The sequence below is a fragment of the Nerophis lumbriciformis genome, linkage group LG02, assembly GCF_033978685.3.
Source record: "Nerophis lumbriciformis linkage group LG02, RoL_Nlum_v2.1, whole genome shotgun sequence".
NCBI classification, from domain to species: domain Eukaryota; kingdom Metazoa; phylum Chordata; class Actinopteri; order Syngnathiformes; family Syngnathidae; genus Nerophis; species Nerophis lumbriciformis.
Window position 1 is genome coordinate 66,836,558 of NC_084549.2, and position 25,745 is coordinate 66,862,302.

General features: G+C 42.6%; 1 protein-coding gene across 4 annotated transcripts; it reads right to left on the reverse strand.

Moving 5' to 3' along the window:
* Positions 1-151: 151 nt before the first annotated feature.
* LOC133610597 (uncharacterized) lies at positions 152-25,745 on the reverse strand. 4 transcript variants are annotated; one of them, XM_061967033.1, is made up of 21 exons: positions 24,975-25,745; positions 23,123-23,146; positions 21,496-21,647; positions 21,385-21,427; positions 18,497-18,622; positions 16,171-16,275; positions 15,770-15,988; positions 15,556-15,702; positions 15,264-15,476; positions 13,643-13,861; positions 9,298-9,444; positions 9,063-9,218; positions 8,820-8,990; positions 8,515-8,745; positions 8,037-8,141; positions 7,786-7,923; positions 6,475-6,582; positions 6,064-6,098; positions 3,950-5,966; positions 3,761-3,881; positions 152-893 (listed from the first exon to the last, which is right to left on the reverse strand). In XM_061967033.1, the coding sequence occupies exons 1-21, from the start codon at positions 25,515-25,517 to the stop codon at positions 283-285; spliced, it is 5,631 nt and encodes a 1,876-aa protein (XP_061823017.1). In that variant the 5' UTR covers positions 25,518-25,745; the 3' UTR covers positions 152-282. The 4 variants fall into 4 exon arrangements, with proteins under 4 accessions (XP_061823017.1, XP_061823008.1, XP_061823025.1 ...); XM_061967024.1 differs by having other exon boundaries at positions 21,496-21,668; XM_061967041.1 differs by having other exon boundaries at positions 3,785-3,881; positions 21,496-21,671.

Consider the following 25,745-nt stretch of genomic DNA (forward strand, 5'->3'; position numbering starts at 1 on the left):
TGTTACATAATGTGTCAGCCTCCATTTCAAAGACGGGCATTTTCTGACGTAATATTTCCTCAGTATCTTTGAAGACTTTCACGGTAAGATGGCAGAGCCTACATCTAAATATTAAAAAGGATGAGCACAAACATAATGGTGAATAGCACAATTATAACTGTTGTCATGGGATTTATTGGTTTCATTTATTTCAAATGTGTTTGTTTGGATGTCTTCCCCCATCATTAAAAAAAAACAATACAATCAACAAACAGAAGCTAAGCTGACTAAGTAAGCACTCTCTTAGTCGGAGGTGTTGTTCATTTCTCCCTCCCACTTCTCCAGATAATCCTGCAGGTTCAAATTGAACAGGTCGATCCCCTTGTGGGACAAATGGATGCCATCGGGCCGGTACAAGCCCGTGTGTGAGCCACAGCGGATGTTGTCATGGGCCAAAGAAACGCCGCCTAACTCCGAGACTATGTTTTGGATTCTGCGGTTGACCGTGCTTCGGACCAGATCCACCTCATGGGCGTCAGCCGAGTGGCGCCACACCCTGCGGGGAAGGATATTGGACCAAACGAGGAGGGTGTGAGGGAAGATGGTCCTCATGGAGGTCAAGTCCTTTTTAACAGAGGCCAACAGGTTGGTAGGACTGTCGGTGCACATGTCGTTGCCCCCCAGGTGCATAACAAGGACGTGGGGGTCGGGCCAGGTGACTTTGAGCTGGTGCAGCAGAGGGAGCAGCTGCGGCCACGTCATGCCTTGGACCCCCTTCCACCAGATAGCTACCTTGCTGGGGTCCATGCCCAGCTGCATACCTACCTCTGGAGACGTGGCCCGTATCTCTGCCCAGTACACCAGCGAATGACCACAAATCCAAACATTCTTGGGTTCACTGCTGACTGCCGTGGCTGTAAATGGGAACACGGTGGATTAATCAGTCAAGGACTCTCAAGATACTCATACAAAGACTTCACAGAAGTAAACACTTTTACAACTACTGACACGCTGTCGGACCATCCTAGCTATTTAGTCCCGGACAACTGATGTAAACTGACTTTGTATTAAAGAAGAACACTCAGGAGGTTCCGTCTAGTTGTAATCGATTTAATGCCCTGAGAATTAAATGAGAAAATTCACAGGTAACATTTAGGAAATGTTCAACAAATCATCCAGATAATAATAAATAAACACCTACCTTGACTGGTTTGACTTTCACCATAAAGAGCAATGAAAACAGTGTGTGGTGCTTATACAAGCACACTCAAAAGATCAGGTCATTTTTATTTCAAAGTTCCGATCATTAGCTTAGCTTCATGGAAAATCCCCACATTTATGAGGCTAGACAATTAAAGACGAACTAAAACACAAATAATGAATAAAGTTGTTCTGCCACATCACACAAGAGAACCAACAGATCACATAAGTAATTCTAGCTAGATTTGTGTAGTAACATTTGTCTTCTTCTAAGCCGTTAAATGACACAACAACTGCTCTACAGTCAAGTACTGTGTTACGGTGGTGGTGACGGTGCAACTATCACACGACTGTGCAGTTAGCATTATGCTACATCAGTGCTCAAATGAATGTTATTTATTGGCAGGCCGTTTTGTTTAGCTGCTAGCTTGACAATTGTGGAACTTCCGAGGAGACATTTTCACACGTCCAGCTACTACTGTAAGCTTGGACTCTACATCTGGATTCTTTAAGAAACCATTTAACTAAGCAATAAACTTGGTAATCCCATATCAAATAGCATACATTTTGCAACAGCCTAATCATTCCACCACCTTTCTGTTGAAACTTCTGGCTCAGGTTAGGTTAGCTTAGCATGAGACTGGAGCAAAATGGTCTACAGATGTGTGGTTTTGCTGGATTGAGTATAGGAAAGTGGGATAGCCTCTGCACTCATAATAACAGAATAGATCAGAAAGGATCATTTTAGTCAGTACACAGTAGTCACTGACTCTGGCTGCTTGGAGTGTGGCCAACTTTACCTGAAGAACAATATGTCGACTTTACTTACCCCAACTCCTTCAAGACTTACCACCGACGAAATGCAACACCCTTTGACAAAGCTGACTTGCTACCATTAAACAAGTTAAAAAAACTTTTTTAAAAAAACTTGCGTGACTTTGAACATGTGCTGTCCAAAGTAAGTTCTTGGTATGGAGAGGTTTTGGAATAAAAAGCTTTCGTGAACATGGCTAACGCATTTGAACAGTGCATGGGTCTAGCATCAATCTTACGATGATGAGTTCTTCACATAGATTTAAGCATTTCTAAATGTATCGCAGACTCGCAACGCCGTTGTAGACAGAAACTTGCATTCTAGGCCTAACAAAGTAGAGTTACAGAAGCTACATCTGCTGAAGAGATTACATGGTAAGTCTAGAACAAGAAACATAGCTAGCTAGCTAAGATGCTTGGTATGTACTTTCAAAACAGTCCACAAGCCGCTGTAAGTAAACTTTAGCTGAGTAAAATCATTTGCACACTTTAGCATAAATAACTACCGAGCGCGCATCCTAAGCTTCTTCATGCCATGTTCTTAAAAGCTGTTTTGTAGCAAACTTTTAGCGCTACATCGGTGAACGCGGTAAATGCACAGCCAGCCCTAAGAGTCCTTTCGTACTCTGAATAAACAGGAGTACTTTGCATTTAGATGACTAATTGTAGCACAAATGTACTTGGGTCTCAGACTGTTGCAGGTTTCACCTCAGCTCATAAAAGTGAAGATTCGGCAAACAGGAAGGTCCAAAATGTCCCGCAGATGAGGAAAAGTACCTTTTTACTCACCTGGAAGGTACTGAATGTAAATGTAAAAAGTTCAAGTTAAAGTACCAATGATTGTCACACACACACTAGGTGTGGTGAAATTTGTCCTCTGCATTTGACCCATCCCCTTGTTCACACCCTGGGAGGTGAGGGGAGCAGTGGGCAGCAGCGGTGCCGCACCCGGGAATCATTTTTGGTGATTTAACCCCCAATTCCAACCCTTGATGCTGAGTGCCAAGCAGGGAGGTAATGGGTCCCATTTTTATAGTCTTTGGTATGACTCGGCCGGGTTTTGAACTCACAACCTTCCGATCTCAGGGCGGACACTCTAACCACTAAGCCACTGAGTGAAAAGCTGTAGTAGTTGGAGCTATGAGACACATGATGCTAGCTAGGCAACTCCCTGAGCTATGAAATTACTACTTGATGTTGAAATAACCTTAAATAAAACTGGACTTTAAAAGAAGCAAAAAAGGTATGTGTGTATATCCTTAGCAACAACTTTTGCTAAAATACTAGGTAGTACATGAATAAAACATATTTGTCTCTACTTTTTAGGCTGGATAGAAATACTATGTGAAGAGGAAAAAAAACAGTTACTTGCAGTTTACTTCTTTCCTTGACGACTGGGAAGAACCACTACTTCTTGCTAATGTGCACTGCTAGCAATGAAGACCTAAGACTACTTTGGAAGTTTCCAAATCGCCGACCGCAAACCTGTGTAATTTCTGTGCTACTGGGCGATCCGAAGCTTGGTCTGGCGGCAAACATAACAAAACCACCACAATGTGTTCCTGGTCAGACGTGCGAGAAGCATCTTTATGCTTTTTTTCCACTGGCTGGAAACAAATGCAATAGTGTGGACTTATATCTGCAAACATTACATAAAGAACTAAGAAAAGCATTCTGCTTCTTTGGTGCTTCAATAAGGCTTGGTGAAAGCAAATACAAGCTACTGTAGGTTTTGAAAAAAGCTTTGATACATCAATAGCTATGATACCTGGAGAGAACATCATCTTCTTGCCTTGCTTGCGGGCTAGCTTTTCTTGGTACTGCAGTTCTCGCTTTTCTTTGTACTGCTGGTCTCGCTTTTCCAAAATCTTCTGGTTGTACAAGTCCAACTGTAACACAAACACATGAGTACACAACAGTGACTACAAGTCCTCCAAAGAAATGCTACTGACTCTACCTTTTCCTTCTGCTTGGACTTGATGTCAACGACAGGGCAATATGAATTTGTGGCTGACTCTGACGTTAAACTGAACTGGACAGATTTGAGCGATTTAGCTCCCGGCTTCACAGACTGAGACTTGACAGACTCGATGACCTTTAGGCATCTGGCCACCGTCGAAGAGATTGTGGACTGGTCCTCGTTCACAGTTGAGGACAATGGCTGTTTTGCTTGAGCAGGGAAGTCGAGCGACAGAGCTGAGGCTGGCTTGCCAATGAAAGGAGGCTGTCCAGGAGATCGCCGGGGAGGGGGTCCAGGAGGTGGTCCAGGAGGAAGTCGACCAGCAGCAGGAGAACATTTAGGGGTAGCTTTGAGAGATGAAGCAATGTCGAGGGGTGGCCAGTTTATTGGAAGGGATGGATGTTGGCAGTGTGCGGGAGGAGGGCCTGGGGGAGGTTTAGGTGAAGGTGTGCTTTCCATCTCTTTTGTAAGACTTTGCAGCTCTCTAGCGTTTTTTAGCGCCTCAAGCTCTTGTTGATTAAGGAATTCTTCGTACTCGGAGACTGCGGGCCTCCTGCTTGGCGGTTCTAAAGGGGATGGACTGACAGAGGAGGTCGGATGGATGAGGTTCGCCTCAGCTGAAGATGTTGTACTTCGATCTTCCTGGGGTGTGGAAGACACTTCTCTGTCTGTGGACGAGGACCTTGAGCGGTACGTTGTTTCCTGGGTGCAGCTGGCCAACTTGGTCATGTCATTCTTAGTCAGGTTTAGGCCGAATGTGCGCAGCAAAGTCTGGATCTTGCTATAGGACTCCGTCTTGTTCTGGTTTGGCTCCGCTGAAAGTTGTTTGGGGCTTGGTAAGTTATTTTCCTCCTCTAAGGCCACAACGCTGGAGCTAGGGGGCTCTTGAACCAGCCCCACAATGCGAGAAAAGCCCTTGCCATCTTCAAGTGGCTGCTCATGTGGCAGAAGTTCGTCTTTTACGGCAACGGCTTCTGTCATCTTTTCAGTGGTCACGTTTTTTTTAAGCATGTCCAGAAAGCGATGTAGTGGAGGCTTCTCGACTGGAGGCGGTGTTGGACTTTTCCGCTTTGGGGATGGGCTATTACACAACGCTTCTGTGGGAGAATAAACTTGACGAGTCTGTGTTGAAGGTTTGGGAGACAGACTTTTTTTGACTGTGTCGTGGTATGGACCTTCACGAAGCTGGTGCCCATACATCGGGTCGTAGTATTGATCACCGTACGTTTCCTCATAAACGTCATAGCGATCAGTGTAAGGGCGGCCGCTGGTTGAAGGGCCTTCGTGTGAAGGTTTACCATATAGCCGGCTTTCATATGGCCGATCAGTGTAAGAAGGGTCACCATATGGACCTCGAGCATAGGGGGCACTGTAACTACCCGAATCGTGGTATGGTCTTCCATAATAAGGGTCTTCATAGGGTGGAGGAAGGCGGCGGGAGTACTCAAGGTCATCTGGTCGTTTCTTTAGAATAGAGTGAACAGGTTTGAACTCAGGGGTGGTGACCCTGCCATGGTCATAGTCGAAGCACGTCCTCTGTCCAGGGTCCAGTCCTCTGGGATCGACCAGTGACTTCTTGTAGGCAATCATCTCATTTAGCTCCTCCAGTTCCCGCTTCTTTCTAGCCAGCTCATCATCCACTCGACCTCTCGGAGGCAGGCTTGGCTCCATCCTCCTCTTGTGTCCTTCACGCTCTCGACTGATTTTGCTCCTCTTCCTGCCCGATCGGTCTCGGCTCGTGCTTCGGCTCCTGCTGCGGCTCCACGAACGTCGGCGAGACCTTTCTCGACTTATACTTCGTCGATACCTGCTGCTTTTGCGGTCTCGTTCGGGACTGATGCTGCGTCTACGTTTATTTCCGTGTCTATATTTGTCACTGGGTGGACTTCGACTCCGGCTTCTACTTCGACTCCTGCTGCGGCTATAGTCCCGTATGTTGAAACTAGACTTTTTATCCTGGGCTCTCAGATTTTTCATCGTAATTTTGAGCTTTTCTGCCTTTTGTTTGTCTTTCCTTTGTTTGAAAAAAAATAAGCATCCATTAATAGCAGTCATGTAATCAAGTGGTCTACTACTATATTACTAAGCAAAGAATCCAACAAAGTACTTACTCTAAATGTAAAGGTCTTGCCAAATTGATGGTCATCTGGGGAGACAACAACATTGTGTCACCATCACTATTAAGATCCCATCAGTCGGTGTCGACCATTTACACTTTAATTATATCCATTGTGGCAGATTTACAGCCGGAAGAACGTATTGATCAGGAATATTTAGAATAGCTCATGTCTGACTGCTGAAGAGTAACGACCCATTAGCAAGTGCATTAGGCTTTCAGATACAGTTAGCTTTTTGGATGTCTTTAACTGCTTCAAAAACCTATGCCAGTTACGACAAGGGACTAGGTTCTGTAGGTTAGCTGACTTGACTGATTCGCATTCGCAAAACCTGTATTGACATGTGCGACAGTCACAACTGGATTGACGTCGTAATCATTACAAGCAGAGTCCAGGTGCACTCACCTTCTTTTTACTGGCGGCGGCAGCACATAGTTTTCGTGCGGGTAAAAAAACATTCTCAGTGAAACGTTTGATCCTGATGGCCTGGTTACTACCCTCCATGAATTCATGCTGGAAGACATGGAAACAGATGACTAGGGATGGGCACATTTCACAATTGAACCGATACCGTACCAATTCTTGGTACCTGGGAATTGATACCGGTACTCAACCGTACCAATTTTCGGTACTTCTGTGTGTCAATAATAATAATAATAATAATTTTATTGCAACATTTAAAAATGAACTGATTATGATAACATGCCTATTTTTTGTATTTTGTTTCATAACACTTCTGAATCAATTTCTTTGTTAGCATTGAAAATGAAACCGTGACAAAAATGATCACTGTAATTGCAACATTGTTGAATGTGCTCAAAAAGTACTCTAGCACACACTCAAACCATTGGATACAAAAAAAAAGTGAAATAGACATAATGTTAGAAAAGCCACTATTTTGCATCATTTGTGATTCTTATGCTTCTCCAATAGTATTTTGATAACTAAACTTTTATTCTTTTAAATACTGGTTTGTACTTTAGCACTTTAAGATGTATTTAAATAAAAAGTGCATTGCAAATCAAATCAAATATATTATTATTTATTTATTTTATTTTACTTTTTGGTTGTCCCACGCTTTTCAGCAATCTTTGAAAGCACCGTAAAACCACAGCTTGCAGGTTCAATGTACACAATTGAAGATCCTAGTTGTTCAAACAGTAAAGTGTTTATGCAAGTTTAGATTGGGGTATGTTGATTCTTAATAGGGAAATACGTTAATGTCTCTTGCTTTAATGTTAGCATTTAAGCTAGCCAGCCCGTGCAGTGCAGTTATCAATCACGGTTTTGCGATCATTTTAAGTTAAAACGGTAATACATTGTGAGTTTTACTGCGGTTATCAATAATATCTCTTATCCCGTTTATCGCTACATTTCTAGGTAGAGCCTGCTGAGTCCAGAATGAGGCGTGACACCAAGCGCAACCCAGGTACCGACGGGATTCGGTCAATGCCAAAAAAACTACCGGACTTGGTACCCATCCCTACAGACGACATGGTCTGATTCACAATCCTCTCCAAACTTCTAGCTCCTATTTCTAACTCAAGGATCAGCGTCGTTAAGACCAGATCCACGTCAGATTCCTGTGTGAAATGTGGACAATTCCAACACTTTGCTGGTCAAACCGGCCATGGGGGCGGAGCTAGGTAGTTATTTTGAATGCACCCCCAAGGCGACGGAAACCAGCAGAAGACGAGAAGGATGATGAGGACTTACCGGGACAATGCTGAAGTCGACCTTCTCGTTCAGCTCCAGTTTCTTTTTCTCGATCACCTCAAACATGTAGAAGAAGAGCTGAGGGTCCTCCGAGCACTTAATGAGTCCTGAGTGCTCAGAGAACTCAATCACAATACCCTGAAAACACACACACAACCACACACACACACACACACACACACACACACACACACACACACGGTCAGCACCACCAAACATAAGGGGAAAAAAAAGGGTGTCAGCGGTCTTACATGTCTCCGTTCTTTTGTGGACTCTTCAAAGGAGCTGGGAAGAATTTCCACAAATGTGGCCCGTTCTGCTTTTTTCTCCTGATTGGTGGCCAGGTTGAAGCGCACCTGAACATGAACCCAGCGGCACCATTAGCACAATAACCCGTAAGATAAATGATAAATGGGTTATACTTGTATAGCGCTTTTCTACCTTCAAGGTACTCAAAGCGCTTTGACACTATTTCCACATTTACCCATTCACACACACATTCACACACTGATGGCGGGAGCTGCCATGCAAGGCGCTAACCAGCAGCCATCAGGAGCAAGGGGTGAAGTGTCTTGCCCAAGGACACAACGGACGTGACTAGGATGGTAGAAGGTGGGGATTGAACCCCAGTAACCAGCAACCCTCCGATTGCTGGCACGGCCACTCTACCAACTTCGCCACGCCGTCCCCAGAACGTATGTTTGGTGGCCTTGAGCAGCGCCCACCCACCTTGTCTCCTACAAGCATGGTGGCTCTGGTCAGCATGTCGATCAGGCCAAAGGTCAGCATCTTCTGCTGGCCTTCCACGGTCATCACCAGTCGCCCCAGCCCCTCAGGGGGAGATGACTGACTCTCAGCTGACTGGCTCTCAGCTCCGCCTCCAACCTCCTCGTTGCTCTTTTCCTCCTCTGGTCTTTCAGTTTTCACCTCCTGATCCTCCTCCTCCTTTTTAATGTTGACCTGCAGGGAGAAGATGTGAACTTGGACCAGGGACAAGACGGGGGTCCACATACAACAAGTGGTGTTTTTCTCACGTCCATGTTAGCGTTTATTTGTGCGCTCTCAGCTCCGCCACCTGGCTCCTCGTCCTTTGGTTCCTTCTTGATGGGTTTTGTGGGGACTTTGAGGACGGTGCCATCAAATCGCTCTTTGCTGATTTTGTCCGAGGAATAGGGCAGTGAGGTATTGAAGCCAAGCGGTGTCCACTGCGGGAACATCATGCTGGTCAGTCTACTCCTGAACTTTGACCTACGGATGAGAGTACTTGTCTATCTCACCTTTTCTTTGGCAGCTGTAAGTGCTGCCGCCACCGCCTCCTTCCGCTTCTTTTCCTTCTGCTGCTCCTCCTCTTCCTTCCTCCTTTTCTCCGTCACAATCTGGTCCTCCACCATCTTTGTCCTCCGCATCCTGACGGCCCTCTTCTTTTCCTTCACCTGCTCACAAACGTTCTCACAATTTTCCCAATCTGACCGCTTAGCAGGCAGTTGGGGGTGGGGCGTGCGCCAGACCTACCAGGACCACCGTGAACTCCACCTCCTTGCTGACGTCGTCTTGGCTGAACTCTGTGTCGCTGAAGTTTTCAGAGCGGTCGAAAGGCAGCTCGCCGTGCTCCTCACAGGTGAGGACGCCCTCGCTGTCTCCGAGGCTGTTGATGACGCCCTGGTGAGACAAAGACCCGTTGCAGTCTACCAAAGGTGGTGGAGTTGGGCACCGAGTAGGGCTGGGCGATTACGGCAAAAAATATTTTTTTGATTGATATTGTAATCACGATTACCGCATTTTTCGGACTATAAGTCGACGTTTTTTTCATATGTGAAATTAACACATTACCGTAAAATATCAAATAATATTATTTATCTAATTCGCGTGAGCGACGAAGCAAATGGCAGCCATCGTCACACACACGTCAGCAATCGTCACTCACACGCCAACCAATAAGAATTCGGCCGGGGCGGGTCATGGCAGAAGTGCATTGTGGGTTTTGGAATGCTAACTGTTATATGCTGCCGGAGCTATTAAAATGGATCACATCAACATTGGCGGTAACTTATAAAAACTGAGAAGGACTGAACTAAAATGGCACCGAAAAGGAAATCATTTACTGCAGATTACAAGCTGGACGTGAAATATGCACCAGAAAACGGCGATCGAGCAGCAGAAAGAATGGACGCTAGCGGCGCATACCAGGAGCGACACCGAGGAGGAAGATTTCATCAGATTTAGCAATCGGGAGTGACGGATTGTTTGGTAAACATATAGCATGTTCTATATGTTATAGTTATTTGAATGACTCTTGCCATGATGTGTTGCGTTAACATACCGGGCACGTTCTCAGTTGGTTATTTGTGCGTCATATGGCGTACACTTATTCAGCCTGTTGTTCACTATTCTTTATTTATTTTAAATTGCCTTTCAAATGTCTATTCTTGGTGTCGGATTTGATCAAATAAATTTCCCCTCAAAATGCGACGTATATATGTTTTTTTCTTCTTTATTGTGGATTTTCGGCTGGTGCGACGTATACTCCGGAGCGACTTATAGTCCGAAAAATATGGTAATTACAAGATTATTTATTAATGTCAAAACAAGTCTTTTTTGTACCAACAAAACTCAACTTTAAATATAGTTTAAAAAAAACTGGATACAAATTAGCAACAAATAAACCACAACAAGTAAAACATAATTAATAACAATAACTTTGAATAACAATAGCCATTAAAAGAAAACTATCAGTTTTTCCATTTTAATTGTTTTTGATTCAGTTTTTTACCTTTTAGACTTATTTTACCACTATAGAGTGTGTGCTTTTTGTGTCAAATAAAATTGTATAAAATATTGGTTAATTAAATGCAAAAATATGTACATTCATTGGTGCATAAATCTTTGGACAATTTTGACCAGTATCTTAGATCAAAGCATAAAAGTGCTTCAAGTACATTATGCTTGTGCAAGGTTCTTTTTTTAACCCTTTATTTTGTAAGCGCAGTCAGACCAGATGTGGCGTACTGCGCTATTATTGTGAAGGGGGACGTGTGCTGTGCTGTTGTTCTCAGCTTACCGAGTAAAGTGGCGACTCACTTGAGGCTGTGAAAAAAAGAGAGCGCGCCTGTCAAGTTGCAACCGCTGTTTGTACATTAATGTTACATGGATGATGTCGTTCACAACAACACAAGCAGATGAGATGTGTTGTGGGTGTATGGATTGTTCTTGCTAGCTTTGGCTTCATAGTTTACTCTCTGTTTCAAGTGACCGTCTGGACGTTGTTTAGTTCAGAACGGAGCCGAGGGAGTGTTTTGCGGATAAATGAGCGCTACCGAAGAAATGCTTTCCCAAACAAATGTTTTTTCTCCTCACACAGACAACATTTCACTTTCATTTATGTCAATTTCTCGAATATTATTCTGCGTTTTTCAGCGGATTCCGTTTTATTGGCCAATTATGTGACTCTGTCCGCAGTCACATTAACACAAAAATCATTGTTGAGTTAATGATTATTGATTAGGAATACTAGCACTGTGTCAAATAAAAAGTAGCAACTCTGGTGAGATCCCAAACTTCTAGTCGACTTGGTTTTTTTCCCCCACTCATTCGTTCATCTGCTCCACCGTCACAATCTCTGGAATTTGCATGCACATTGCGCCCCCCCCCCCCCCCCCCCGATTATTATATTTTCATAATCAAAATCAAAATTAGATTAATCGTACAGGCCCAGTTAGGGATGATGTTTGATAAGAAATTATCGAGTTCGAGCCTATTATCGAATCCTCTTATCGAACCGATTCCTTATCGATTCTCTTATCGAGTCCAGATAGGTTGTTGTATATAGAAAAAAACACACAATATTTGGTTTAACAAAAGCTCACTTTTATTATATAAGAAAAAAATTAAATCTAATAAATAAATAAATATTGACTGTTACCCCCCTAAAAAAATAAAATAAAATAAATAAATATTGACTGTTGTTACCAAAAGTATATTAAGTGTGATTTTTCAGAAAAACAAATATATACAGTACCACAAAAACAACCTGTCTCTGTGATCACTATAGGTGTATAAATAATAATATAGTGTTAAATAAAATCAGTCCCTTGGGCACAAAACTGAAAATAATACAGCTCTCCAAAAAGTGCACTTCTGTTGCTATTTGACATAACTGTTTGTTATGATGCTTTGACATTTTTGCACTTTATTTCTTTATTGAAAGAAAATTCTATGAAGAGAAAAGTTGTTTGCAAATGTGGTTACAATGCTAAAAAATGAAAAGTTCAAGCTAAAAAAAGAAATACACTTTATTGAGTTAACATTATTTCTTTATAGGGGGAAAGATGTGATGTTATGAGCTAGGGAATATAACAACTACACTACCCAGCATGCAACGGGAGTGACGAGCATGCGCGGTAGCCCCGAAAAGTGTTGTTGCATGTCGCCACCAGACAGCTAAGAATGAGGTTATGAGCACGCTGTGAAAGTAAACGTCAAGAACTCAGCCAACACGCCTTGTCTGCATTATTTATAATTAGAGACAGACAACACATATACATTGTGATTTTGTTTTGTTTACAAGGAAAGAAAAACAAGTTAAAAAAGGGAGATAATGTCATATATGTTGTGTATATATATATATGCTGCGGTTGCTTTAAGAATGTTGCGAGAGCTGCCGTAAAGAAGGTGCGTTGCTAGCCTGGTTGCTATGTTTCCGGTTGGTCGTAAAAGTGTTTGTCATGTGTTTGTACCCTGCTCAAATCTCTCAGTAAAGTTATTCATTGGATTATACCTTTTGTTTTTAACTTTATTACACCTTGGAGCGCTTTTTCCGGTCCATTGTTTTTCCTGCTTTCCCTATCTGCGCCTAATGACTGAGCTACGTGACGTCATTTCTTGTGATGTCCATTTCTGGTCGGGACGGGATTCGTTCCCAGGGATTCGAATAAAGAACCAACTCTTTTCTTTACTATAGTGGTCTCGATAACGGGTACCGGTTCTCAAAAAGGGATTCGAGTCCGAGGACTCGGTTCTTTTCTTATCGAACAACCGGGAAAATCGGTTTCGAGTATCATCCCTAGCCCCAGTACGATTCTCCTGGAATCATTCACATTTTTTCATTTTGTGCCGATGACAAACTCACACTGGTGTACGTATGAAGGCGTGCAGCAAAGTGACGAAACACCTCCGTATTCATGTTTGGAAATTCAAAGAGTGTTCCATCTTTGACCCGCTATACCAGCCTTGTTCATCCACTCAATCTCTGGTAACGGAGCAACGCAGGAAGCGATCACTGGGCGTGACCTGCTAACAGCCAAACAGGTAACAGTATCAACTATCAAGTTTGTTTGTTTAGCGGTTGATTATTTGCATGGAGTGAAAAGAGAAAGTCAAATTGAAGAAATTGTGGATAAAAGAGGAAAAGTCCATAGGTCACAAAAATGATCAATTATTGCTATCAATCGATACAAAATACTGATATCGTGATACTTATATCGCCGAGCCTTACGTCTGTCTATTATGCTAACATTGAGGGAGCAAAGAAATGCTACCGCTAATTAGAGGTGGGGGGGAAACAACAGATTTTTAGATGCACCGCAATTCGGACATGGAAGATTATAGAAACGTCAATAATCGATTTATTTATTGTAAATATAGACAGTTCTAAAATTACTGGGCACTATGGTCCAGTTTTGCACACATTTTTGGGATCGGAGACAAGGATGTGGTTTGTGAAGCCCTTTGAGGCATTTGTGAAGCCCTTTGAGGCATTTGTGATTAAGAGCTATATAAATAAACTTTGATTGATTCATTAAAATTGAAACAATGCCAAACCCTAAAAGGTGGCGTTGAATGTTTGCCATCAAGTTCTTACCAGTTGTCGCTTCTCGTTAGTGTGGGCAAAGGTGAACGGGATCTTGGGTTTGATGTTAGCCGCTCTCTTCTTGTAGGTCTTCATGTCCACCAGCAGGCTGAGGAGCACCTGGTCGTTCTTCAGCAGAGTCACGCCACAGTCCCTATGGTCGAAGGTCACGTTGGTTCGGATGGTGCCAATGTTGGCGTGGATCTGGCCCGGGTAACCGTCCATGTCGGCCTGCAAGCCAAATCGCCGTTGTTAGCAGAGGTTACACTTCTTTTTTTTAAGGAGCAAGTTTGGCGGCCCATCATACAAAAAGAGTAATCAAGGTTCTACGATATTTTTTTTCCATCACAAAATTTGCTTTTTTCCACAACATGACTATTACTCACTGCAGACATCGTGAGAGCCAACGAACATGATAAAATATCACTTACTGTACAATGTCTGCTGTCATTAGGATACCGACTGCTAGGATGTTCATATATTCCCGTTTAGATGAAAAATGACTCATAATCCTCGCAAAAAAAGGGGGGTGGAACCAAGCGTCTTTTCATGTCGTTCTCGCCATTCCCTGGTCGAAATTGTCAAAGTGTACCGACTTGTCAGAATACGTCCTCATCATTCTACTATCCAGGTCTGAGGGATTATTTACGATCTAGACTAAAGTTTGACGAGCAAGGAAGCAGCTGATCAGTCGATGTCAACATTGAAACAGAATCTCATGATCACGGCGGCGCTATAAACAGTTTGTCTGTGTCAGCACTTATTAAGTTAAAGTACCAATGATTGTCACACACACACTAGGTGTGGCGTAATTATTCTCTGCATTTGACCCATCACCCTTGATCACCCCCTGGGAGGTGAGGGGAGCAGTGAGCAGCAGCAGTGGCCAGGCCCGGGAATAATTGTTGGTGATTTAACCCCCAATTACAACCCTTGAGGCTGAGTATAATAATTGTACTACTAATACTTAGTTCATACTCAAGTCACGACATGTAAATGGAGTATTGTTGGCTTTTTGGGTGTTTTTTTATTGGGTTTTATGGGTGGAACAGAGGACCTCCCTTTTTATTTGAGTTTACTTACGAGTTAGAATACATTAAAAAAAAAATCCATCCGTCGTCATATCTTTCATAATGACTGTAAACAATAGGCAACATTCCTAAAAATCTTACCTTAAAATCTGCCCCCGTTTCTGGCCTAAAAATGGCCGACAGATACAAGATAGTGGACTTCCTGGTTTTTTTCAAATATGGGTTCTTGAGACTTTTTAAGTGCCTCCTGTCATGACAGACGTCTCGGCTATTTATTTTCCTGACGACACGTGAATCTGGTGGGAGAGTCGACATTTTTAAAATTTTCAAGCGGGCGCTGAAGAGTAAATTTTAAAATGACGTGTTCTGGACACGCTTGCAAAACTTGGTAAAGTTGTCGTGCTTGTTAAGGCCCTCAAAAATGCCATCAAAGTGGGAGAATAATAATAAAGCAATTTCAATAGGACCTTTGCAGCTTTGTGTTGCTCGGGACATAATAAAATTATTTATAGTTGCAGTTAAGATTGGTGTGGCAGGGGGCGCGTATTAGAAAATGATTGAGAAGCAATGGTGTACTGTGATAACACAGGTGACATGTTTACCTTGGGCTCAATGATGGGCTGGCTAACCACACCCTCATACAGCTCCGGGTCCAGACACATGTCGGGCAGCAGCTTCCGTGCATCGTGTGTGCTCTGGTTGGCAGAATTTTTGCCGGCGTCGAGGTCCGTGTCCTTTGACGAGGGGCTACAGAGCGTCAGAAGCAGGTTCTCCTTCACCCGACTAATCCGGATGGCCTGGTTACCCGCTCGCCGCTGAAAAATATTTGAGTGTAATTGTCTACTCTGAGAAGAGCATATCAAACTTTGGAGGGGTCAAAGGTCGGATTATCACCTTGTGCAATGTGAATTCCACTTCCTCGTTGACGTCCTCGGAGGTAAAATCAATGTCGCTGAAGTTCTCCATGATATCGAAAGGGAGCTCGCCGTGTGTGTCAGAACGGATGACGCCCTCGCAGTCCTCGACACTGGCGATGATTCCCTGCAGCGTGTGAATACAGGAAGTGATGAACGTCAGGCCGGGGATACCCGCCCGAACTGTCGCTCACCTTCTCTCGGGTCTCTTTGGTGAACTCAAAGGTGGAGGGAATCGTGGGTCGGATGTTGGTGGCGCGCCGCTTTTCCGTGGCTATGTCAGTCAGCAGGTTGATGAGAACCCGGTCATCCTTCAGCAGCGTCACCGCGCTGTCCTTCCTGTCGAAGGTCAGGTTGGTCTTCAGACGATCAATGTGGATCAAGACCTGACCGGGGAACTGGCGCTCGCCGGGCTGTGAGGACACTCGCACTCAGTCACAGGGAGAATGATGGGACAAACGTGCTCTGGACTCGAACTCAAACATTCATTGTGGGAATGCTACAAGAGGAATTTTGCTGTAGACTATTGGCATTCTCACATACTCTATTTATTAATATTGAAAACGTTCAGGGCTCTCAGAACACAAGACCTCACCTGCGGCTCCAAGATGGGCAGACTGACCACGCCCTCGTAGATTTCTGGATCCACGCGCTCGGTTCCACCTGGAGCCACTTTCACGTCTGTGGCAATATGATGTTTCTGTTTTCGAACATAAACGTAAAGTTTAATCCGTGTATCATTCCTTCATTTCATTTAAAAAATAAAAACAAAACTAAATAACCACGCTTTTTCCCCCCAAATATTTGTCAATAGACCAAAACCGAAAAAACAAACCAAAAAAAGTAATATTTTTTTCAGATTTTCTACACAATTGGAAATGGACAAAAAAGATACATGTCCTATTTGATACACTAAGGTAATTGACTGAAATGTCGTCATGTTCCAGAAACTAAAATGACCAAAAAAACGATACAAAATATTACATGTTATTATGAATGTGCCTGTTACTACATTGCATACATATATACATCATGTGCTGTAGAGGTGTCCAAAGTATGGCCCGGGGGCAATTTGGGGCCAGCAGTTCGACTTTTGTTGGCCGGCAGTATATTGTTGAATTGAAACAAGTAACAATGAAAGAAAAAAAGAGCAAAAAGACCAAAAAGCTTAACTGTTGACACTAATAACTACGAGTGTGTCACAATCGGCATAGCTGTAGTAGGACCCTGAATGCAGAGCATGACAAAAAGTCAAAATACTTCCAAACAGGAGTAAGCAAAAATTAACTGAGGGAGCACACTTACGGTGTGACGGAACGGAAACATAACAAAGCAACGCTGTGACTGAGTCTCAGGGGACGAGGAGCGAGAAAAGAGCCAAAGATGAACACGGTCGGAAGGGTGAATCATCAGGAAATCTACTGTTGCTAAGTAGTGGGACTGGGGCGCTTAAGTAGTCAGGAGAAGACGAGCATCAGGTGTGCGTGCGGGTGGTTACGCCCCATGACCCAGCAACCAGGTAAAGAAGCTGCCAGGTCATGACAGGATGTCACAATATGATATTACTTGTATCTAAGCCTGTGGTTCTTAACCTTGTTGGAGTTACCGAACCCCACCAGTTTCATATGCGCATTCACCGAACCCTTCTTTAGTGAAAAATAAAATGTTTTTTGTTTTTTTTAATTCAAGACAAAGTTATATGTTTTTGGTAACACTTTAGTATGGGGAACATATTCTAAGTTACAAAGACTTAATTTAGAGTTTTTTGGACACTAGGGGAACCTATTCTAAGTAACAAAGACTTAATTTAGAGTTATTTGGTTAGGGTTAGGGTTAGAGGGTTAGGGTTATAGTAAGGCCATGCCGAATAAGGCATTAATAAGTACTTAATAATGACTAGTTAAGAGCCAATATGTTACTAATTTGCATGTTAATAAGCAACTAATTAATGGTGAATATGTTCCCCATACTAAAGTGTTACCATGTTTTTTACTGGTGCACAAAATGAACCGTGCATGAACATCACCTTGTTCAAAGAACAAAACCAACACAGTGCATAAACTCACAACAAATTACACACCTGCAAATCAGTGTGACTTTTGCTGTTGCCGTATCCGTAATACGCCGATAGGGAGAAGTTTTTATTTACACGATGAGTCGGGTGTGTCTTGACCTCCGACGAACCCCTAGGGTTTGATCGAACCCAGGTTAAGAACCACTGATCTAAGCCTAGGCTGGTAACAAACTATGCTGGACGATACATTGACCTACAAATTATTATTATTACTACCGGTATTATTTTTTCAGATTAAATTAACCACTAATGTAATGATAACACATAAATATAATGCATGTACGGTACATCCCTTCAAATGCAATAAACTTGTGTTTCTCTTATATTTTAACATTGTAATTGGAATGTAAGTGTTTAAATACCAAGTTAAATAAAACAAACAATTAAATACACTCTGTTCGCAAAATTATATGCACTTGAATAAAAATCACAACCAAAAGCACAACAATATGTTGAGGACCCCATATATACACAACCAAAACAATAAATAAAATGGCTAAATAAAGTATTGACAAACTTTAATATTGAACATGTAGGCAGAGGTAGAGTTGTACATGACTTAACTAACAAAACAAAGTTAAAACTTTTGTAAACAAAAGTAACAATGTAAACACATATATATCAATTATATCTGCAAAAAAATATGTTTATCCATCTGTTTCGTCCATTTTGCAATTGTGCACAATATTAGAACTTGGATGAACCATTCATTATCTATTTTGTAGTTCTGTGTCTGGCAACAAACAAGTTATATCTGTTTTTTTTCAGTTCTGGTTTTATTTTGAAAAATGTATGAAGGAATGATACACGTGTGAACATTCTGATTGTCAACTAGAAACTTTCTTACCTTCCCCTTGCAGGCGGTGAAGTGGACGCGGACGCCGGCCTTCATCGCTTTGGGGTCCCCGAAGAACCCCTTAAAGCTGAAGGAGAACTTCTTCTGGTCTTCCCGCTTGATATGACCAAACGAGGGCTGTGCAGCACAAACAATCGTGACTGGCGTCAACATGGCATCGGATCAGTTTGTCAACACACTATTTATGACAATCAAGATTGAATCCAGTCCAATGAGGATCATGTGACCACAATAGTGTTCATTTTGTTGACTAAAAATCGTCAATCGTCAACAACCTATTTTTCCCCACACTAAAATAGATCGATGACTAATCACATGCACATTGGCAAAAACAATAAAACTGACAATTCAGTTGACAAATTAAAACAAGAGGAAAATGTTGAGACGAAATCATATTTAATTTCATCTTTAGGCAGGTGGGACAAGTTAGGAATCTATCCAATCAGAAGTACAGTAAATTCAAGACTTTAAGCAACTCTTTTTTTCCTACGCTTTGAGCCCTGTGGCTTGTTTAAATGTATGGATTTTTCTTCGCCGGCAGCCATAATGCAAATAGTTTTCATAAAACACATGCAAAGTAGGGCTGGGCGATATATCCATATACGCGATATAGCGCGGGGTTGTCTCTGTGCGATATAGAAAATTACTATTTCGTGATATTCGAGTAGACGTTCTCACGCAGTTGCTTTTAGCTGCTGGCATTACACTACAGGCTCTTCCCACTCCTTCTTGTGTATCCTTCTCACAGACAGCAAGCGCACCTTCTACATACGTCACATACTGTCACGTCATACGTCACATACGTATACGCCTTCGCGGAGCAGAGAGGTAGCAGTATGGGTAACGTTAGCTGTGGTGCGAGTGTTAATACGAGAGAAAAAAGGTGCGAATCTGGTAACAAATGAAGGAAGAATTAATTCCCAAGAAAAACAGCAGGGGATCCATCGTCTGGCGGTAGTTTGGCTTCAAGTGGGAATATCAAATCAAATCAAATCAACTTTATTTATAATATGTTGAACAGACAACCGTAATTTGTCAAGTGCGGGGCAAAAGCGTTTCTACAAAAAGTAGCATTACTGCTAATATGTAGCATCATTTGAAAAGTCACCTGCTGGAGAATGAAGAGTGCTTACTCCGCATGTCAACATCTCCGGCCGGTGCCACACCATCAAAATGCCGAGGCAAACATTTCCAGATCAACACCGTATGAAAAAAATAGTCGACAACAAAAGGAGATAATGTCCGCAGGAACCTACCACATAGCGAAGGACGAACACTATTTGATTTCCTATTATGTAGCTCATTTTTATTTGACACTTATTGAAATATCTTGTGTGACATCATGTTTTTAAACTATTAGTGGCGTTCTGTACAAAAAGTGCACTTTAATTTAGTGTTGTTTTGATAAGTCATCTTAGTGACAACATGCGCAAAAGTGAACTAATAGCTTGTTTTAAAATGTTGACAATCTTGCACTTTCTGTTTTGGAAATGACATGAATGCTTGTGCCACTGCTTAACAGTTTAATAAATACAGTTTTGGTAAATTGACTTAGTTGTGATTTCCTTCTCTGCCTTAAAGTTTAAAATGAGCATATATTAATGCAGTATGAACAAGAATGTTTTAATGTAGACACATAGAATCATCATACTGCTGTGATTATATGTATCAAGTGTTCATTCAAGGATAAGGCAAAATATTGAGATATATATTGTGGATCGCGATATGGCCTAAAAATATCGAGATATTAAAAAAAGGCCTTATCGCCCAGCCCTAATGCAAAGACACTTAAAAGGTGTGTTATTGTTTGTGCTATCTTTTGGCTGAGTTCGCGCTGTGCTAGTGCAGCTAGATGTTTCCTGTTGTTTAATGCTTTGAACCGGAAGTAAAAGTGCTGTTCCGTCTTCTAGCCTTCCATAGCATTCTACTCATATGGATTCTTCGTTCATCACTTCAAGCAACGTTTATAAGTTCTACAATATATCTAAAACAATTCTTACTTCGTAAACCGTCCCATGTGTGATGTCTGTAGGAGTCTTTTCATGCATATTTGTACATGCTATCGAAATGTAATGAAGTCAATATGCTAATACGTTTACGAATGTTTGTGTTAGTATTATTAACTTACAATGGCGTTCTTTTTAAATTGTTTCAGTTTCGTAAATTCAGCAAAACGTCACCGTGGAGTTATTGAGTCTGTTTAGCAGATTGGAGAGCTAGCTTTCGCAGCTAGTGGGTCCATGACGATGACTTCTGTTGTGTTTGATCAGCTGTGTTATAGACACTGTTAGGAAACAGTTAAGGTATATAAATCAACATTTACAAAATCTTTCTGTGTAAATAACTAATTTTGCAACATATACATCTGCGGCTTATAGCCCGGTGTGGCTTAAATATGATTTTTTTTTTTGTGGGTGTGGATTTTATACCGTTGCGCCCTATAGTCCGGAAAATACGCTCATATTGTCATAAAAAAATAAAATTATGTGCTTACGGACTGTATCCCTGCAGACTGTATTGATCTATATTGATATATAATGTAGGAACCAGAAATAATAATAACAGAAAAAAACAACCCTTTTGTGCGAATGAGTGTGAATGAGTGTAAATGGGGGAGGGAGGTTTTTTGGGTTGGTGCACTAATTTTAAGTGTATCTTGTGTTTTTTATGTTGATTTAATAAAAAAATTTAAAAAATAAAAAATGTTTTTTTTTTTATTTCTTGTGCGGCCCGGTACCAATCGATCCACGGACCGGTACCGGGCCCGGTGGTTGGGGACCACTGATTTAGATGACTCATACTAAAGTACATTTTTGTAAAAAGACGGACTATACTAAACTGCTGTCCAAATGAACACTGGACCACAGGTGCTCTCTTACCCCAATGAAGATGATGATTCCAGTGGACCTCCCTGCAGGCGGCCTGACAACACAAGGATGCTTTAGCGAGGGCGCCTGGCAACTTATCACACGACTGACGCGTATGCTTACTTATCGACCTCGCGCTTTCCCAGAAGGTTGAACGGCAGCTTGGTGGCCTTGGCAGGTTCCTCCTCGGCTTTGGGGGCGGAGTCTTCAGCCTTTGCAAGAGCGCTGTTCTCCGTCGCCGTCTTTTGAGTTTCAGCTGGGGTGGTGCCAGGAGGCTGCGTTGGAATCAAAGCTTTCTGCTGACCATTGAAATTTAAAAAATGTTAACTACAAGCCCCTTTTCAACTTGGGGTGTCCCGTTCCAATATTTGTATCGGTCCACTATTAGCAAAAAAAACTTTATGAGCGGCGATACAAGCAGTCTTGCAGCGAGTTTACTTGTGTGTGATATCATGTGCGATACAAGCAGTAAATGGTAAATGGGTTATACTTGTATAGCGCTTTTCTACCTTTTTAAGGAACTCAAAGCGCTTTGACACTATTTCCACATTCATCCATTCACACACTGATGGCGGGAGCTGCCATGCAAGGCCCTAACCAGGACCAACCAGTCCTGCAGCGTGTTTACTTGTGTGTGATACCATGTGCGATACAAGTAGTCCTGCAGCGTGTTTATTTGTGTGTGATATCATATGTGATACAAGCAGTCCTGCAGCGTGTTTACTTGTGTGTGATATTATGTGCGATACAAGCAGTCCTGCAGCGTGTTTGTGTGTGATATCATGTGCGATACAAGCAGCCCTGCGGCTTGTTTACCGTACTTGTGTGAAATATGTGCGATACAAGCAGTCCTGCAGCGTGTTTACTTGTGGGTGATGTCATGTGCGATACAAGCAGTCCTGCAATGTTTTTACTTGTGTGTGATATCATGTGCGATACAAGCAGTCCCGCAGCGTGTTTACTTGTATGGGATATCATGCGCGATACAAGCCGTCCTGCAATGTGTTAACTCTACTGTGTGATATCATGTGCAATACAAGCAGTCCTGCAGCGTGTTTACCTGTGTGTGATACCATGTGCGATACAAGTAGTCCTGCAGCGTGTTTACTTGTGTGTGATACCATGTGCGATACAAGTAGTCCTGCAGCGTGTTTGTTTGTGTGTGATATCATATGCGATACAAGCAGTCCTGCAGCGTGTTTACTTGTGTGTGATATTATGTGCGATACAAGCAGTCCTGCAGCGTGTTTGTGTGTGATATCATGTGCGATACAAGCAGTCCTGCAGCGTGTTTACTTGTGGGTGATGTCATGTGCGATACAAGCAGTCCTGCAATGTTTTTACTTGTGTGTGATATCATGTGCGATACAAGCAGTCCCGCAGCGTGTTTACTTGTATGTGATATCATGCGCGATACAAGCCGTCCTGCAATGTGTTAACTCTACTGTGTGATATCATGTGCAATACAAGCAGTCCTGCAGCGGGTTTACTGGTGTGTGATATCATATGATGTACTTCCTGTTGTAGTTGTAAAAAAAAACAAAAAGGCATATACCAATAAAAAGAGGACGATACTAACGTACGTCATTATGCAAAATATCTGGTCCGGCCGATAATCAGTCAATCTCTCCAAAGTATGTATGATTCTTGCTGAAATCGTATCGGAGCTATATCGGTATCGGACAATGCACAAGGCTCCAATATCGGTGTCGTATCGGAAGTGAACACCCCGAGTTTCAACACGACTTACCCAGTCGGCATTTTCCGGCGTCACCTGAAGAAAAAGAAGAAGAAGAAGAAGAAAGTCACACTGGGCAGCAAGAGTCCAGAAAAAAGGGCAACTTGCAGCCTTATTCCAAAATGAAATAAATTATATTTATCGTCAAAATTCTACACACAGTACCTCATAATGATACCTCATGATTCGATTACGATTCAGATGCTACGATTCGATTAAAAATCGATTATTGATGGATCTTTAATTTATGTATATTGATGTGAATTATATTTATATAGCGCTTTTCTCTAGTGACTCAAAGCGCTTTTACATAGTGAAACCCAATATCTAAGTTACATTTAAACCAGTGTGGGAGGCACTGAGAGCAGGTGGGTAAAGTGTCTTGCTGAAGGACACAACGGCATTGACTAGGATGGCGGAAGCGGGTATCGAACCTGGAACCCTCAAATTGCTGGCACGGCCACTGTACCAACCGAGCTATACCGCTATATATTGATGCAGTTTTACATTTCTTTTCGTTTCACTAAATTAGAGATTATCACTTGCAACTTTAAAAACAGGGCTTTTGTAATAAAAAAACAACCTGTTAAATCAATTCCCAGATGTTTTAAATTAATAGAAATGTGTGCAAAACTGGAACATAAGTGCCCTACAATAAAGGAGCTGGTCGACTCTCAATGAGGTGGCTCGCTGCAGTCAGACACATTTTAAAACTGTCTGCATTACTTTATTTGCAATAAATAAATAGATTATTGACGTTTACGAATCGATTTTGTAATTATCCATGCTCGAATTGCGATGCATCTAAAAATCGATTATTTCCCCCACCTCTAATAATGACAATGTGAGATATATATAGATAGATAGATAGATAGATAGATAGATAGATAGATAGATAGATAGATACATATACACACACACACACACACACACACACACACATTTTGTTCTTATCTGTACTGTAAAGTTCAAATTTGAATGACAATAAAAAGGAAGTCTAAGTCTAAATATATATATATTTATTTTTTTTGCAAATGTTTTAAAAATTCAAAACTAAGAAATCACATGTACAAATAAGAACTTGCAGCTTTTGCTCACTACTTTGTTGATGCACCTTTAGCAGAAACTACAGCCAAGTAAAACTTGCATTACGTACATGTGATTTTTTGTTTTTAATAAAGTAAAAAAAACAACAACAACATTGTCATTATGGGGTATTGTGTGTTAGGATAAACATGAATTTATTCCACACATAGCACAAAATGTGTAACAAGTGCAGCGGATGCACAGTAAATAACGCTGACAGCAGAACAACAATGTCAAAACAGACATATGAGTGAATTAGTAAGTCGACAGCGGCAGCCAAGGACATTAAATATTATCTTAACAGTGGACATTTATCCATGAAAATATGGAGAAGCTCACTCTGGAAGGTAAATGTTGTAGATTATTACATCCCTTCGAATAACTAATTGTTTGTACAACATGCTTAGTATTGTTTTTAACACAGTATTTCTTGGTATTGAATAAATATGTTGCCGGTTAAAATTGTGTGGGGCATTTTAAAAAGTTAAAGTACCCATGATTGTCACACACACTAGGTGTGGCAGAATTATTCTCTGCATTTGACCCATCACCCTTGATCACCCCCTGGGAGGTGAGGGGAGCAGTGAGCAGCAGCAGTGGCCGCGCCCAGGAATCATTTATGCTGGGAGGTAATGAGTCCCATTTGTATTGTCTTTGGTATGCCGGGTTTTGAACTCACGACCTACCGATCTCAGGGCGGACACTCTAACCACGAGGCCAATTAAGTTGTTAATATTTTGTGATACGGACTCTTGTTACAGAAGTAATTGACACTCACCTCTCCCGTCCATCCAGACGGGAAGCCGAAAGGAGGTATGGGAAGAGAACTGGGTGGTGGAATACCGGCCGGAGGAGGTGGAACAGTGGCCGGAGGGGGTGGAAATGGCGAGGGTTCCCACGACTCAGGTCCCCAACCGTGGGGAGGGGGGCCCCAGCCTCCGGGAGGCGGCGGGCCCCATCCACCGGGCGGCTGTGGACCCCATCCATTGGGCGGCGGTGGACCCCATCCGTCGGGCGGCGGCGGGCCCCATCCGTCGGGCGGCGGCGGACCCCATCCACCGGGCGGCGGCGGACCCCATCCGTCGGGCGGATGCGGGCCCCATCCGTCGGGCGGCGGCGGACCCCATCCGTCGGGTGGGGGCGGGCCCCATCCGTCGGGCGGTGGCGGGCCCCATCCGTCGGGCGGAGGCGGGCCCCATCCGTCGGGCGGAGGCGGGCCCCATCCTCCCCATGGCGGAGGACCCCAGGCCGGGTGTGGACCCATGTCGCATGGTGGTCCGTCAATCCCTGGCGGTCTGATGAGCTTTCGCCCGCGAAACATCGTGTCGGCAGATCAAACAAGCTAGCTAGCTAAACTATCTGGCTAATCACTAGCTACCAGAAAACGGTCGAGTCGAGGACTAACAATTATTAATTTACGCATTACGTTTGCTCTCCGAGTGAAAGTTGACCTCCGAATTCTGCGTGTGATAGTTTCATTAAAGCAACTGCAGCACTTTAAGGAAAAACTCCAATGGCGACTCCGTGTTCTTCTACCGCTTCCTATTCT

Excerpts from the sequence above, each read along its gene's own strand:
- LOC133610597 (XM_061967016.1), bottom strand. The coding sequence starts at position 25,517 with ATGTTTCGCGGGCGAAAGCTCATCAGACCGCCAGGGATTGACGGACCA. Across the intron at positions 9,219-9,297 it reads TGGAGTTCACGGTGGTCCTG|GTGAAGGAAAAGAAGAGGGC; the intron begins GTAGGTCTGGCG and ends GTTTGTGAGCAG. Across the intron at positions 8,991-9,062 it reads TTACAGCTGCCAAAGAAAAG|TGGACACCGCTTGGCTTCAA; the intron begins GTGAGATAGACA and ends ATGTTCCCGCAG.